Below are 15,829 nucleotides of genomic sequence, written 5' to 3'. Positions count from 1 at the left end.
GCCAGTCAGTTCTGTCCTCTGTGTGGGTTCCAGGGATTGAACCCAAGCCATTAGGCTTGGTGGCAGGCACCCTTACCCACTAGGCAGCATCTCGCTGGCCCAGTCTCCAATTTTAGTATCCTGAGAAAGTCTCACTATGTAGGTCAAGCAGGCCTGGATGTTACTGTATGGGCTGGCCTTGAATTTGTGCCAACACTCTTGTTACTTACTACTGCCTTCCTGGTGCTGTAGTTGTTACAGTGTGTGCTGGTACGCCCAGTTCTCTTTTTTAGTTGAGACAGTGTATGGCTATGTAGACCTGGCCCGGACAGGCCAGTCTCAAACTCCCAGTCTTTCTGCCTCAGCTTCAGTGTTGCTATTACAGGTATGAGTCATAATACCTGGCCTGCTCTTTTTTTTTGGTCTCTGAAGGAATTCTGTACTTTACATAGGACCATATAAGAGAAACCAGGACTGAGTTGGGGACATCACCAACATGGGGTGGCAAGCATGCATCCGTCACACCCAGGGGACACGACTAGCTGGCTTGGAAGGGTTCAGCAGGCACTGGGCCCCCCTTCAGTCCCTAGGGAAGGCCATGAACGTCTGGAGAGAGAAGCAGGTGAGCAAGAACGCACGGTCAGCACTGATTGTGTCCCAGTTTCTTTTTATTTATTTTTTTGTTCTTTTTTTCTTTTTTTTTTTTAAGTATGGAGGCTCAAGTAGAAGATGTAGATTTTGTCTGTTTAAGCTTTACAAAAAAAACAAAATAAAACAAAAAAAACTCCTTTTGCATTCCATAAAAATTGACAGAAAAGCACCTGGCCAGAAGAGCAGCCGGTCGCCAGCCCCTACCCTCACCGTGGTCTCCTCAGGACAAGGGTACACCTGCGCAGGACAGTGCTGAGGACATCTCTCCTTCCTCCATAGCTGTCCCCTGTCCCCCGGCCCCGGCTCCAAGCAACTCCCAAACACACACGGATCAGAGCTCCAGTTTTTCTTCTCTTTCACACACCAGTTAGTTCATAAAATTTTTTTGTTTTACATTTTTTACACCAATGTAACAAAAAGATGGAGGGAGCGGTGTCAGACAGTGTATCTGTGCCTATAAATGAGCAAGGGAAGGAAGGGGACAGGCGACCAAAACCACACGGTCTCTAGGGAACGCCGTGGGAAGCAGGCCTTGGAGCCAGAGGAGGGTGGTTATCGGACTTTATTTTGGGGGAGAGATGGCGCTGCGTGGTCGATGCAAACGGTCATGTGACCTGTCAGGGAGGGAAAGGAAGGGGGAAAAGGAGCAGAAAACGAGTTTTCTAAAGAAAGGAACCTAATGAGTGCATGGCGTGTCCGGTTAGCATGAAGCAGAGGTCTTTAACACTGCTGCTTTCTCTTCAAGGCCTCCACCAGGTCGTTCTTAAGCGCTTCTTGCTTTGATTTGTCTGCAAACGTCTGCACAGACCTGCCAGGGAAGGAGAGAGGATATCAGCAGGCAGAACGACGAGAGGGAAGTGGCCTGGGGCACGGTGGGTGCCGGGCTGCAGTCTGTCCTGGAGAGTGGGAAGGGGGCCCAGGGCCTGCACCTCAGTACCTTGCTGGCCATCATCTCTGCCCTGGCTGTGGGTGACCCAGACTTTAGAGTCCTAGGTCCGTGGATGGCAGTGCAGGCCTCAAGCTGTCGGGAGCTTTCAGAAACCATGCAGCCTGAGCCTTCGACCTCACACCTGCTGCCCAGGCTTCTGGCAGGGAGGTGGAGGCTCTGGACAGTGAGGACCTTTTACCGAAGCATCCATCTCAACCCTCCACCTGCAGCAGAGGCTGCTCCTTACCCCGAGGAAGCAGGAGCAACTCCTCTTCCCTACCAAATGCTTGGGAACCGGCCTCTGGATGGCTGAACCACTGCAATCAAGAGCCTCTGCGGCATGTCAGTGCTGCCGGCTGCAAACCCAGCCCGGCAGAGCCCTGCAAGTCTGCATTCTAAAAGGCAGCCCTTGGGGAGGGTGAGCATTCTAGGCCTTGCCATTGCATACTGGGTTGGCAGGGAAGCACCAAAGCCCACCCAGCTAAAGTTTGGAGACGGTTCCGATGTACAAAGTGCTCTGTGCACACATCTCAATCCTCAGAAGCCCTCTCGGGGTGCATCCCCATCATTAAGCCTGAGTTCCAGATCAGACAGAAAACAGAGTGGGAGAAAGGTCCCCTGATGGTTCTCGTTAGTTAAGAGCGTACTAAACTATATGCAGCAACTGTTGAATGCTCATAAGCGGTAGAAGAGGCAGGGCGCATGCTCGGCAAGCCGCTCAAGTTCACGCGGTGAGAGCACTATCAGCAAGTCCATCCTCAAGTGCGGAAATGGGGTGGGGGTGGGGAGACAAAATGGGAAGGAGAGGCAACCATAAGAATGCCTGAGGAGTCTTCAAGACAGTGAAGTAGGGCCTGAGCCAAGAAGCCACTGATGATGCGTGTGAGCTGCTGCCACTCAAGGATGCATTTGCCTCCTCTGGGGCACTCGGGATCTCAAGCTCTCACCAGAGGCCAACGCTAGCCTAACAGTGAGCAGTGGCGTGCGGGGCTCAGGCACCGCTGGGGTTGGGGTGGGGAGGGGGCAGACGTGGCTGACACCTCCAGCTGGATTGCTATGGATGGCGGGAGTATTCCTTAAAAGGGTTTTCTCCAGCGGGGACACAGGGAGGCCTGGGGATGCCACCCAGGATAGAACTGCCAGACGCTTTGGGCCTGAAGTCAGCACATGGACCAGACCACAGTGGGAGGAGAGTTCTCAGTGTAAATCCCACAGGCCCTTGTCTGGGCCGGGCCTTTGGTGTTCATCCCTGGGGCCCGTGGGTCCCACAAGCCTTGCTTTAAAGCCTCCTCCTGAGAGGCTAGCTGCATCTGCATCTGTTTGTGTCACAAGCCAAGTCATGGTTGTTGGCTATTGTCAACAAGCAGGATTATTTTCTGTCCTGTCGGCATGGGCTGCTAGAGGACGACTGCAGCTCATTAGGGAAGGGTGTGGGCACAGAATGCCCAGCAGTGGCCAGTCTGGAGGCATGCTGGCCTGGCTTGGGGAGGAGCACTCAATCACTCTCAGAGACTTAGAGGGAGACCACGCTTTCCTAGTCAGTGGCCCAAGGAGCCCTGGGATGTCGCTTTGGGACTTGCAGGATCCTTGGTAGAGGAGGTGGGAGGACCTGGCTGTGCTATCTGACCTGAGCTGAGTGAGCAGAAGGCAGGGCACACAGCCCCTGCTCCTTGGGCCAGTGGAGCGGGTGCACCTAGCACCCTCTGCTGGAGAGGCTGTGCTAGTGCCACAGCTTGAGCTCCAGGAACAATAGGTCAAACCTGGTCTTTGCCCAGAGTGCAGAGCACACGCACCACACACACAAGGTCATACTACGTGGGGCTGAGGCTACGAGTTAATGTGGCTGCCCACCAGCTGTGGGCGGACACAGGTTAGTGGCAGGGTCTCAGCAGGTTGGTGAGTCCTGTTTAGTGGGGAGGCCTCACGCCTTTCAGACAGGATACCTGGGTCAGCTCAATTATCAGGCTGGATGTAGACCTGGCGCTGGGTCAGCACTTGAGAAAGTTCCCTCTGCAACTGCTTAAACTTGTGGTTGTCGGGGATAGCATCAAGAGATCTACAGAGAGTGTTCAGAGAGGGTGAAGCCGCAACAGGAGAGCAACAGCAATGCTGACCAAGAACCTGGCAGCCGCGGGCAAAGGCAGAGACAGGAGAAGGCCGCCTGCCACGGCATTGGGGCCAACTGCACACCGCAACCACAGAGGTCTGTGTTGGCAGTGGCCCTGGTCTTTAAGGGTTCACACATGCTCCCACATGTTCCCCATGTTCCCCTCATTACTGGGAATGGTGGAGGCTGGCCTGGTGAGAGAGGGTGCATTTGGTGGCATGGTAGGATACTCAGGACCACTGGGGACCAGGAGTGGCTGTCTTATCTAAAGTAGCCTGCTGGGCAGACTCACAGGTTACACCCTGCCTTTCTGTTGGCTGCACTAAAACCTGGGCTAGGGAATGACATCAGAAGACTGGGTCCCTCAGACCCACAACAGAGTTGGCTGCAGAGCCCTTCCCAACCACATCAACTCTCCGAACGCTGTCTGTCGGCAGGCACCCTGCCTCCCGGATGGGACAAGGCCACTGAGAAAGGAGTAGGGGAAGAGGGGGAGAGAGCTCAGACGGGATCTCCCACGTGACTCCAAGGCCAGTGCTATCTCGGTCCCTCCTCAGTCACTTCCTGTCCCTAGCTGGGTTCTGCCTCCCACTCCCAATACACTGGACCCAGAGGCCACAGTGAGTCCTTCCTGCTTCTGCAGAACCCAGAGCATGAGACAGCGGCAGCGGCTCTCAAATGGAACCCTAGGCCAGGTTGCTCAGCTCTTCTCAGTGCCTTGAGATCTGTGTGGGGCCTCCCAAGCTCAACTCCAAAGGGCCTGGGCACATTCTGTAGCCGGTCAGTGACCAACTCCACCGTGAGGAAAAGCATCCAGGCTTACTGTGGTCAGTGAGCCCAGCGACCAGAACAGGTGAAGGTCACAGACAGTGCTGAGTCAACTTCTGAGCTTTTCAAACTGTGAAGCCATCCCTGACCATGTCTTGTGACGGGAAGCTGAGGAGCCCAACGCCTCAGATCACTGAGGAGTCCCCATGTTTGGTACATTACCTCAGCCCGTTGACAATGTCCTTTGTTTTTCCAAAGTAGATCTCATTCAGCGTGCTTCTGATTTTGTTTTCCATGTCCTGGGAAGGGAGGTGAGTCAGTGGAGCCAGCAAACAGGAACCCAGGCCCACACCCACCTGCCACAATCCACCCTGCAGTCCCTGCCTTGGCCACAAGATGGAGCTGTGGGGCTGCTCCCTTGTGTGGAGAGTCAGTGCCAGGCTGCCAGAACCCCACCTATAATTTGTGTTTTGGGTCTTTCTTATCCTTAGGCATGGAGGAAGCCAACACCTAGGGGCTGATGGCCAATTCTGACCACTGCTAGGAGCGGGTCTAAACCACATCACCAGAGCACTGCCTGGCCACCATCTCTGTGAACAGTTCTGTGAAACCAGAGAGCATGTCTCCAGTCCAAACAACAGCCCCCACTTCCAAACAGGACGTGGTGACAGGCGAGACTGCAGCAGCCACAAGTGAAGCTGCTCCAAGGCCCCTGGTGTTCCAACGATCTGTTTGCACCCTGAGTTCAGATCACTGTTCACACACAGTGATCAGGGGAAACAAGACCGAGCAGAGGCGCTGGGGTGGGTGGGCCTGGAGCCCAGCTCCGCTTGCATCCAAGTCAGAAGAAAACTCAGAGAACTGGAGGCAGGGCAGGAAGAGTTGCAGCAGAGGGAGGTCGCGGAGGAGCAGGCTGAACCTGGGAGCACTCACCTCCACCAGGCGCCCGATGTTGGCTATGTGTGGGGAACAGTCACTCACAGTTTCGTCCTTCTCCATCTGCAGAGACAGTGTTAGTCAGAGGAAGCAGCAGCTCCAGAAAGCAGCCTACCACCAGCAGCTCACCAGTACTCTTGCACTTTAGTCCTCTGCCCCCAGGTGGCTGTCCCTGCGTGTCATGGACCTCTGGTGGCTGGTGGCTCTGTGGAGCTGTTGTTACAAGGCCACTTTTCTAGCACCAATGACTGAAGGTTTGGGTTGTAAACAGCCCAGTCAGTAGACATTCCGACACACTACCATTTCTAGGACAGGGTCTCTTGAGGCTACTCTGAGAATGGACTTCCCACTTAGCTCCTAGGGCCACAACAGGGAGGGCAAAGAGCCACACAGCCAAGTCACTCTGGCCTCACCTGTCTTTACATCACTGCTGGCAGCCACGGGTACGGACCGCTACTCAGATTTGGGTGAGGCCTGAGCTGGCATTGGAATCCTCCTGTAGCTCAATATTGCCACGACCTGACCAGCCCAGCAACGACAGCCATGGACCCTGTCAGCTAACACCTGGCTAGGAGGGACTCAGCCCTTGCCCAGCATCCCCACCACTCCAAGGCCAGGAGCTGGTGGTGCAGGACTCCACCAGGGAATGGCAGACTCCTGGGTTACAAGGCACAGGGGCCAACAGCCAGCTCAGCGCATGAACAGAGCATGGCGTCGGCAGGGAGGTAAGAGGATCTGTGCTGGGTTCTAGTTTTCCCTATGGTGAGCTTTACCTCCCTGACAACAGAGAAAAGAGAGCGGCTCATCTTCAGAGTCACAGAGAACCAGGGGAGTACTAAGTGTTTAAAAGCTAAACATGGGGGCTGAAGAGATGGCTCAGTGGTTAGGAACACTGGCTGCTCTTCCAGAGGACCGGGACTCAATCCCTGGAGCCCACATGGTGGTATGTAATTGTTGCTAACTCCAATTCCTTCCTCCGGGACGGGACGAGACCGACTGAGAGATCAAGATGTAGCACAACTCTGGACAAGAGAGCTAGTGAAGCCAGGCTGTGTGTGGGAGGGATCCCAGGACGCCAGCAGGGCTGAGCAGCCTGGAATCTGTCACTGCACATGGCGGAGTGGGCCCAATAGGTTCTAACAGAATTGTCCAGACAGGTACCTGCTTATACTATAGTTAATGCTGGCCCCTGAGGAGCACTGGGGTGGCCATTTAGCCCCGTGCTGCAAGTGGAAAATCCAGTTTGGAGTACTAGTCTGGACCCAAGGGCCCTCCAGTACCACATGTCTCTGCAGAACAGAGTTCTGAGCTGCCCAAAGGAGGTGGTGATGGGGGCCTGTGAGAGCCATCGGTGCCTTGTCCCCTAATCTAGACCCTGAACTTTCCTGGGCATCCTCTGGCAAGGGGGTCCCAGGAAGTCTTAGACTGTGAAGTGTCTTCACAAAACTAGCATAGTGAGTGTTCACGACTGCAGTGACAGCCATGGTCCCATTTCAGGTGTGGTCGGCAGGATGCTGATGGTGCATCATCTTTGCAGAGTGAAAGCCGAGTGCTAAGACAGCTGGTTAGTGTGTGTACTGAACACAGCTGAGGAGCATGTCTCAGAGAAAGGACAGGGCTTGCCACCAAACCAACATCTCACACGGGAATGGTCACTGTGTCAAGCCTCAAGACTGCTTGGAGCTGCTCCGGTGGGGGGTTCTGACCAATGAACTGTACCTCTCCAGACCAGTGTCTCTCAGTCCCCTTCTTTACGCAGAGGGAGGTTCTTGTCTCACAAGGGAAGGGAGGAAGGCTTTGAGGGCTCTCAAGGGCCATCTTAGTGAGTGGCGGCAGCTGGGGTGAGCAGAGCGGGAGGGGAGAAGGGCTCTCACCATTGGGCAGGTAAGAGCCTCGTGAGCAACTCAGTGCCTTGTCACAATGCCTGTGCTTCAGAATCAAGAGCCACCTTCCAGCAGGGAAAGGGCCATAACTCTAGACCCTCAAAGGAATTGTGTGTGTGTGTGTGTTTGTGTGTGTATGGGGGGTGTGGACTCCCCAGGAGCACAGAGGGGGAGGGGGCCTGGAAGCTCAAGCTCCTGGCAGTTTCCAGAGCCCCCATGCTGCCCCCATGGCTTCCCTCCTCCCACACCTGGCTGGAGTCAGCCTGCTGGCAGCGCTGCCCACCAGGAACAGAACTGTTTTTGCAATGCGTGTATCATTACACCCTCAGAAAAGAAGCTGCCAGAAGGAAAACATTTTCTGCTCTGTGGCGGCACAGATGTTCCACAAGGTGGTTCCAATCGAGTCTGGAGTCAGGGCCCCGCTTGCCTGTCCCCATCAAGACCCTTCCCTCCTCTCTGGTGGAGACCGGGAAGATAGTAGTAAAGGAAAGGTTTGAATCTGGTGGCTGTCCTCAAACGGGGGCAGGGCGGACGGTTCAGTTAAGGAGAGGGCCCGGCCAGCAGCGAGGTGGCTGCTTCTAGCTCTGCCCAGGTGCAAAGGGCCATGCCCGCCTCGGCATCCATACCCTCTCTCTACTGCACACCAAGCTGACGAGCACGCATGCAGTGCCAGTGCATGCCAAGCAGCACACAGCATTTGTTAAAGCATGCACCACGCCTGGGGCCCTGCAGCCCGAGTGCCCAGCTTGTGCCAGCGACATGATGCTGTCAGGCCAGGATTCACCCTGGCACCCAGCCAGAGACAATGCTTACACGGGCCCTAGGAAGGAGGAGTGCCCGACTGAGCTGGACATGTAGAGGACTCATGGGGGCTGAGGAAAGAATCAGATTGGCACGGGCTTTCAAGAGACACCATCAACTCTACAGAGCACCCAGAATTTTAGAAAGTGTAAGATGTCTGGTCACATGGCTGTGGGGGGCCAGGGCTACAGCCTGGACCAACTTCTGGAGGATTCTGAGGGCAGTTTTCTTTGGGACAACCTCTCTGGTGGGTGGATATTATATAAGTTTACCAGAAAAGTCAAGGAAAACCCACAACTCAGGGTTCAGAAGTCCTAGGAGGGACAGTCCAACCTCTTCCGCTCCTGGTGGCCTAGCACCCCTGGCTGGCCCTTTGCTCTCGCCTGCCTTCCACAGGCAGGCAGGCTTGTGGGCGGTGCCCACACCAGCTTTTCTTGCCCCAGGTCATTTGATAAAGACTCAACTTTTCTTAGATAGACCACTCAGATGGCAGCATCCTGACCACCCCACGCACCGCAGCCTGCTGCTGGCAGGTATGCTGCCAAGGCAGCCGGCTCTAAAGGCCTGCTCCGGCCTTCAGTCCCACAATCTGCAAGTAAAGGCCATGGGTTTGTCTTCTTACAAAACTATCTTGCATGGCCTAACTGCCCTTTCTTGTTGGGAACCACGGAGACGGGGCCACGTGGCTGCTTCGGGAGGTCTTCTTGCAAACAACCAGTGAGCCCAGTCTCCTCACTCAATTCAACTTTCCACCCTTTCATCTAAATATTTAGAATCTGAAAAGAAAATGAAGTGAACATTTGTAGGTCTGCCCGATGGGGAGTCTTACTGTTCACCTCATTCCCACGTCTCTGCTGCCACACAGGCAAAGTGACCTCTCCAGGCAGCTTCCTTTTCCTACCTAGGACTTGGCATGCCACACCCTTCCACTTGCTCCCAGCCTTCCTGCCAGGAGCACCTTCTGCCACCCCCTCACATGTGGAGTCAGCCTTGGCAGGAGTATGCGAGGAAGCTGGAATGAGTTCCTCAGAAGGCCTCAGCTGCCGTTCCCACCACCCCTCAAAGACAATCTCCCATCTAAAGGATATTCCCAAGAGAGACAGCTTTGAGTGGAGGCAACCAAAGGTCACAGTGAAGGGGAGGCAACGCTCACAGCAGGGTGTCCTGAGCAGCTGGGGCCATTTATCACAGTGACAGGTGCCACCAAGAACGGTTCTCAACTCCCTCAATGTATCCTCAGAAGCCATATAAGGGAAACAGGAAAAGGAGCAAACCTGCACTACTCCTGGGACGGGACCCCTGAGGAGAACAGCTCCCGGCCTTTTGTACATGGGGCCTGGGAAATGAAGGAAGCCCCTGGGGTCAGGCTGATGGGGAAGAACAACCCTGGGGAGATGGGGACCTGCTCATCCCTGATTAGGAATGCTCCTCACAGCTGGACAGCATGGCGTGCAGGGTCAATGCCTGGCACTATGGGCCTGGTGAGAATGTCCTTCCTGACACCGTGGAGTGGGTATATATGACAGGAAGGAAACCCTCTGCCTACTGACTGCCAAAACTGTTGTATGTGTGTGACCACTCCCAAATGGACATCATCCAGAGAGGGTATGGGAGAAAGAGCATTGTATTAGACACATGTGGGTTCAAATCCCAGGTCTGCTACTTTGGTTCTAGTCAGTTATATATCTGCACGAGGGGGCCTCAGTTCCCTCACCTGTTCAATGGCAACTGTCTAGAATCTACTCAACAGAGATAGCCACGTAGCCATGTCTGCTTGCTGTATGCTGATCCACACAACCTTCCTGGAACCCCAGTCACCCATCCAAGACAACCACAGAAAAATGTCCAGGGCTCACATGGGACTCAGAATTGAGCCCCTTGCCCCCGATGCCCTGCCCACTCAGGAGTTTGCTTTGTTAGCGTCCATCTGTTCATCTGTGGCATCTCCTCTTTATAGCTGCTCACATGGAGGCGGGCCTCAGCAGTAACACACCGTGGATGAATTATGACTCTGGCCATAAGGATGATGACAGCAGCACGGATTTCCTCAGGAAAGCCCCAAGAGCACAAGGCAGCAGAGGCAACACAGACAAGGTGTGCTGAGGACAGCCACTCAGCAGGCTGAGTTTGGCTTGGCAGGGATACTGAGTACGGCACTGCTGAGCCAGAGGCCGGCCATGGGCTGGCAGCACTGACTTAAACTATTAGGAAGATGGACGACTAAATATGTGTGCAGGTCACCGTACACTGGGTGTGACTACAGACAGTTCCCAGCAGCAAGGAAGGCAGGAAGTAGCCTCTGGATGGACTGAGGGGTTCCCACCCATTCACTGGGTAGCAGGCTGTGGTGAAGCTGGCTGCCCATGGACTTGGCTGGCCCGCCTATGTCAAGGGCCTGAGATACTGAGGGTGCATGCCCGCACAGCAGGATGAGTTCTGAGACAGCCCTGTCTAGAGGACCTGGGCTCCCTGTGGCCTCTAACCCCGACAATGGCACAGGTCGTGAAGGTTTTGCACAGGAGACTCTAAGGCACCCCAGATGTGCCCCAGATGTGCCGGCCGGCTGACACTGGCCTTACTGCCTTTGTACCACTGATTTACAACTGCAAATAGGCTCCCGTGCAGCTTATAGAACGCAAACCTACCTAAGAGAGTTATGACCCCAAACTTTTCTGCCATGTGCTTCTCTTAAGAGCTATCAAACGTCTTTAATCCCAGCACTTGGGAGGCAGAGGCAGGCAGGTTTCTGAGTTCGAGAGTTCGAGGCTAGCCTGGTCTACACAGTGAGTTCCAGGACAGCCAGGGCTACACAGAGAAACCCTGTCTTGAAAAACCAAAAAAAAAAAAAAAAAAAGAGAGAGAGAGAGAGCTATCAAAAATAAAATGATCTTGGGTGGTTTGGGTACAGTGAAATGAGCCGTCTAGGCAAGTACTCTACCACTGAGCCTCATCTCAGTCCCCAGTACAATAACCTGGTTGTGAAGAGAGTCTTTTGAAGCCAGACATTCAAGAAAAGGAAGTGCTCCGTGTAGCTGGCTCCTCAGTGCTTCTCCTCCTGAGGACCTTCCCTGGGTTTAGTCTGTTCCTCCGTGCTCCCTGAGCACAAGGCTTCCTAACACACCAATCGGGTGGCATAAAGTGCTCCCCTAAGATGGACAGGTGTGCAGGGTCCTGAAGGAGTCAGGTTATAAAGATGGAACTCTGGATGCAGTGGCGAGGGTCTGAAAGCTGCCGGGGTGCATCTAGTAGTTCCTAATGCAGATGCTGAGAGACAGGGCACACAGTGTCAGGCCGTCCAAGTTCTACACTCTGCTCACAGCCTGAACGGGACATCTTAGAGTATGGTACTAGGAACACCCTGCTGCCAATAAGCAGGAGCTCAGACCTGGTCAGGGAGCAGGGAGCAAGCAACGGGACTGAGCTGCAGGGAGTGGCTGACGAGGAGCCCACAGCCTGACCACTAGCAAACTCAGCAACGTGTGAGGGTGGAAGACACCAAGCCCCGGTGGCTGGCAAGCTGGCAAGGACTCGGTCCTACTACAGCAGGCAGCTGCCTGTCAGACAGCAGGTGTCCAGCCACACAGCTCAGCCGGCAGTGACGCATGGCTGTGAAGTCCCCCTTTGCAGGTGGACTGGCAGCTGGCCACACACTCTTTCTAATCAGGGCAAAGTGCTCATTTGCTTCTGGTACCCATGAGCACTGGGGAGAGGCAGGAGTGAAAGCTCTACCTGTCTGGTTAGGCTGCCTCCCAGGTTCATGGTGCCCGAACCGGATTTGTTGGTTTGCAGCCATAGCATCACCGTGGAGGTCAACTTGTAATGGGCAGTACGGCCACTGGACTTCTCCTGGGGACAAAGTGGAAAATGTAACCTTGTGAACTTGAGCTGAGGAGGGAGACAAGGAGCCCCACCCACCCCTCCCGACGCCAAGGCCATTCCTTTCTTATAAAATCCCCATGTTTGTACAGGGCAGAAGTGTCATTGTGCCTTCAGTTCTCTGGGGACTTTCTGCATCAATGATCATGTCACCCTGACTTTACCTACGTGGCTCTGGGCATGTTTAGGAGTTAGTGGAGGCTCACAGGCTATCACGGCCCTTGCAGAAGCATCTGGGGAATCAGCTGCACTGGCAGGCGAGGCACCTGCACTGGGAGTCTGGCTGCCAGCTGGGGCGCTGTCTCACCTGCACTTCCACCACGTGGATGGAATCCCAGCAGCCCTTGATCTTCTTTGATCCATCTCCAGCCTTCTTTATTAGGATCACTCCAGCAAACCCGTGATCAAGATCCCAGAGGTAGACTGATGAGACACCGCCTTCAAAATACCTGCAAGAGACATGCCCATGGACCGTTAGATGCCAAGCCGAGCTCTGGGCCGCTGGCCTGGGTACCACACTGTTGCAGCAATGGTGTTCTTAGACGACACTCTAGACACTTGTCTAGGATTAAGGACCTAAGATCCCAGGGCTGACATTTTGACCTGGCCTGACCATCCTAAGGCTGTAGAAGCAGAAAGGTAAGACCTTAGGAGCCAGGACAATCAGTCTCTTGAGTCTGAGCTCTGTCTCTGGCAAGCTTACTGAACTACTCTGGGCTTCAGCTTCCTCTCAGTTACAAGATCTAGCACAGTGTGTCCCTCCTCATCACACGGAACTAGCTATCAACATTTCTTTCAGGACTTGTCTGACAAGCCCGCTCCACATCAGAACAGATTCTGAGTGACTTGCTATAGAACCCTAACAGAGGAAGAGCTGTGTGTGGGACTGCACTTCCTCCTCAGATTCAGTCAACACTGAAAAGCCCACAGATCTGACAAAACAGGAAGGGAAAGAATCAACAGGCCATTGGGCTAAGGTCCCAAATCCAAGGGTGACAGTCAGACGGCTGCTCAGATCTGTGAGGCCAACTGCTGTAACCTCAGACTCCGCTAACCAACCAACCAACCAACACAACTCCAGGAAACCACATCTCTTGTGGCCAGTAGTTTCCTTACCATGAAATCCAATGTCTAACCTCAGGTAAAGCCCATTAGTGTAACAGGCACACTGGCGAAGCTCGGGGCTGGCACCAGGGGGATGGAGCCTCAGGCCCTACAGCAGGCTCATGGTGGGCCTTGGGCAGACACGGGCTGGTGCCAGCAGTGCTTTGGCTGGCTCTGGCTCTAGCCCATGCAGTCAGGAACAATATGCTAAGGAGGGCGACTAGAGGCTAGGACACTGTGGTTCAAAATTCGCGCGGGGCGGGTCGCGACCTCGAGCCGGGCGCAGTAGCCATCCAGGGACACGCTGTTCAGTCACATGGGGCGGGGCTGATGTAGTCTCTCAAATGAGAGGGCCCCGCAGACAGCTGGGCCCGGGAGAGTGGGGAGCTGACTGAAGAGTCTGCTTCTGCCCCTGCCTCCAAACCGCGTCTCAGAGCCTCAGAGGCAGCGAGTGTTACAGCTCTTTTGTTTCCTCTCTCCGAGGGCAGCCCGGGAGTGTCTCAGCAGCGGAGAAGGGGAAAAGTGTTACAGCTCTTTGAAGTGTGCAGGCTGGGAGAAACCGCGACAAAAGCTCCCAGACAACAGACAGTGGGAAGAACCTCACACACATTTACTTTTGAGCTTGGCCAATATATACAGTTTTTTGGGGTGGCGACAGGTAACCCCTATTGGCTTGATCTGAGAGCTTGGGAATGCCTCATCTGCATGAAGGTGCTACTCCTACCTGATCACTGGCCATGGACCTCTCCGTGGGAGGGGCTGTGGGGAGCGGAAGCTAAGAGAGCCAGATGACTTTGGGAAGCTCAAAGCAGCCTTCCGTCCTAATGGTCTTCATCAGACCAAGGTTCCGGGGCTTCCAGAGCTTTCTACCAAGCTTTCTGGCCTTTTCTCATAGCCCACTGCCCCACAGGACACTGAAAAAAGGGTAGTGGATACTCAAAAATGATTATTTGGGGCAGAAAGGGTGGCTTTTGGCAAGAAGAATCAGGCCGGGCCTGGCCAGGCTATCCTTGAATTCGAGATCCTCCTGCCTTGGCCTCGAATGCTGGGGTACTGGTATGAAAATGATTGCTTTTGATATTAAAATGCAGTATATTCTTTTTTTTTTTGGTTTTTCGAGACAGGGTTTCTCCACGTAACCCTGGCTGTCCTGGAACTCACTCGGTAGACCAGGCTAGCCTCGAACTCAGAAATCCACCTGTCTCTGCCTCCCAAGTGCTGGGATTAAAGGCGTGCGCCACCACCGCCCGGCTAAAATACAGTATATTCAAAATTAACAAGCACCTGTGATTTAGGTCACAAAAAAAGCTGTTATACAATAAAAAAAAGAAGCCACGTGCTAAATGTTAACATTCAAGAATGAGTGGGAGAGAAAGGAGTCTTTGGGGAGTCAGCTCCAGACCTACAGTTCCACAGCCTGAGGCCATGGGTACCAAATGTTCACAGACTTTCTCCTTCTTGGGATTCACTCAGATGAACTGTGTGTCTGCCACTGACTTGCACAGGAGCTTTCCCATGCTAAGCAGTCCCAGAGGCGTGAGTGCACATGCCTGACAGCCCAGCATTTGAGAAGCCAAGGTAAGATTCCCGCAGTCTGAGTCTAGGCTACACACTAAGTTCCATGCTAGACAGAGCTATAGAGCAAGACCCTGTCTCACAGCAACAAAGTGTGTTACAAGCAATCTCAACTGACTTAGAATACGCGAGTGAAGGTGTGTAGGTCCTTGTAACTACCCTGTTATTTTATAAGAAGGCCTTGGACATCCAAGACTTTGATATCCACAGGGGCATCTTGTAGGCACCAAGGGCCAGTTACACCTTTTCTGCAATTTGACCTTGATTTGAAACCACCCCCCAACCCCTGCCCCTGCCGCCCAGAAACAAGATATACACCAGAGCATAACTGAGACGAAACTAAAGAGTTCCCGTCCTGCCAAGGACACAGATCGCCCCTCTAGTCACACAGTGCAGGTACAAGGGCTGTTCTGCCTTTCATTCCTCCTAACTCCCTGAGGAGGTGCCACTCTACCCCTGAATCCTAGCCTCTCCACTCATGGTTCCCTGAGGCCTTTACCTTTACTATGAGGGAGGATTCACCTTTACTGTGAATTTCTGGTAGTGACGCCCACCAGCTAGGGCGGGACACAACAGGCTTGCCTGGTGGACACCTGTTAAGTGTCTGCTGGCTAAGCGCTGGGCAGAGTCTGTGCAGCTCAAGGGCACGGAGGGGCATCCACAGAACAGTGTTCATGACTATCACTTGGTAAATCTAGGATGCTGGCCAACAAGGGGCTCGTGGGCCTCACCCCAGGGCAGTAATACTTTATCTTGTTCAGAAACTTTCTGCAAGCGCCTCTGTCCACCACAACACAAGGGAGACAAACTATTGCGCTTTGGGACCTGAGGAGCCATGCCTCACAGGTTGTGTGACACACATTAGAACATTCTGTAATACTTCTGGGATGTGCAAAGATGGACTAGTCACCTCTGAGACAAACTGTTGGATAAGATTTGATGGTAGCAAGATTTTCTGACTTAAGTTCTCAAGTTCTGGGGCCTCTACTGTAAGCCGAGGAGGGAGGCACAGGCCACAGCAGAAGCAGAAAGCACATCTGCCGGATGTGTCCTTTCCTGTTCTGCCCACTTGGCCGCGTAGAGCACAGGCCCAGAGTCCCGGCCACCACCGTCCTTCCTCCGTGTACTGCTTGAAAAGCCTCCTATACTGTTGTTCTTGTCACAGGCCCATTTTTGTGAGCTGGCTCAGGCTGCCCTGGCGGGGACCAAACGCCTTGAAAG

At 54.0% G+C, this 15,829-nt stretch overlaps 1 protein-coding gene across 3 annotated transcripts in view; it reads right to left on the bottom strand.

The window, feature by feature from the left end:
- Positions 1–629: 629 nt before the first annotated feature.
- Positions 630–15,829, bottom strand: part of Capzb (capping actin protein of muscle Z-line subunit beta) — a 98,063-nt gene continuing 82,863 nt past the window's right edge. For 2 of the 3 annotated variants that reach the window (XM_028759668.1, XM_028759667.1), the window contains exons 5-9: positions 12,237–12,378; positions 11,783–11,899; positions 5,367–5,432; positions 4,656–4,732; positions 630–1,438 (exon numbers count right to left, since the gene is read on the bottom strand). In XM_028759668.1, coding sequence (XP_028615501.1) covers positions 1,351–1,438; positions 4,656–4,732; positions 5,367–5,432; positions 11,783–11,899; positions 12,237–12,378 — 490 coding nt within the window. In that variant the 3' untranslated portion in view covers positions 630–1,350. Of the gene's footprint in view, positions 1,439–3,413; positions 3,615–4,655; positions 4,733–5,366; positions 5,433–11,782; positions 11,900–12,236; positions 12,379–15,829 lie in introns of those variants that run through there. The other variant, XM_028759669.1, reaches the window with a different exon arrangement.

The sequence above is a fragment of the Grammomys surdaster genome, unplaced genomic scaffold, assembly GCF_004785775.1.
Source record: "Grammomys surdaster isolate TR1022 unplaced genomic scaffold, NIH_TR_1.0 126313, whole genome shotgun sequence".
Lineage (NCBI taxonomy): Eukaryota > Metazoa > Chordata > Mammalia > Rodentia > Muridae > Grammomys > Grammomys surdaster.
The sequence above is the reverse complement of the archived record's forward strand: the minus strand, read 5'-3'. Positions and strand labels throughout refer to the sequence as shown.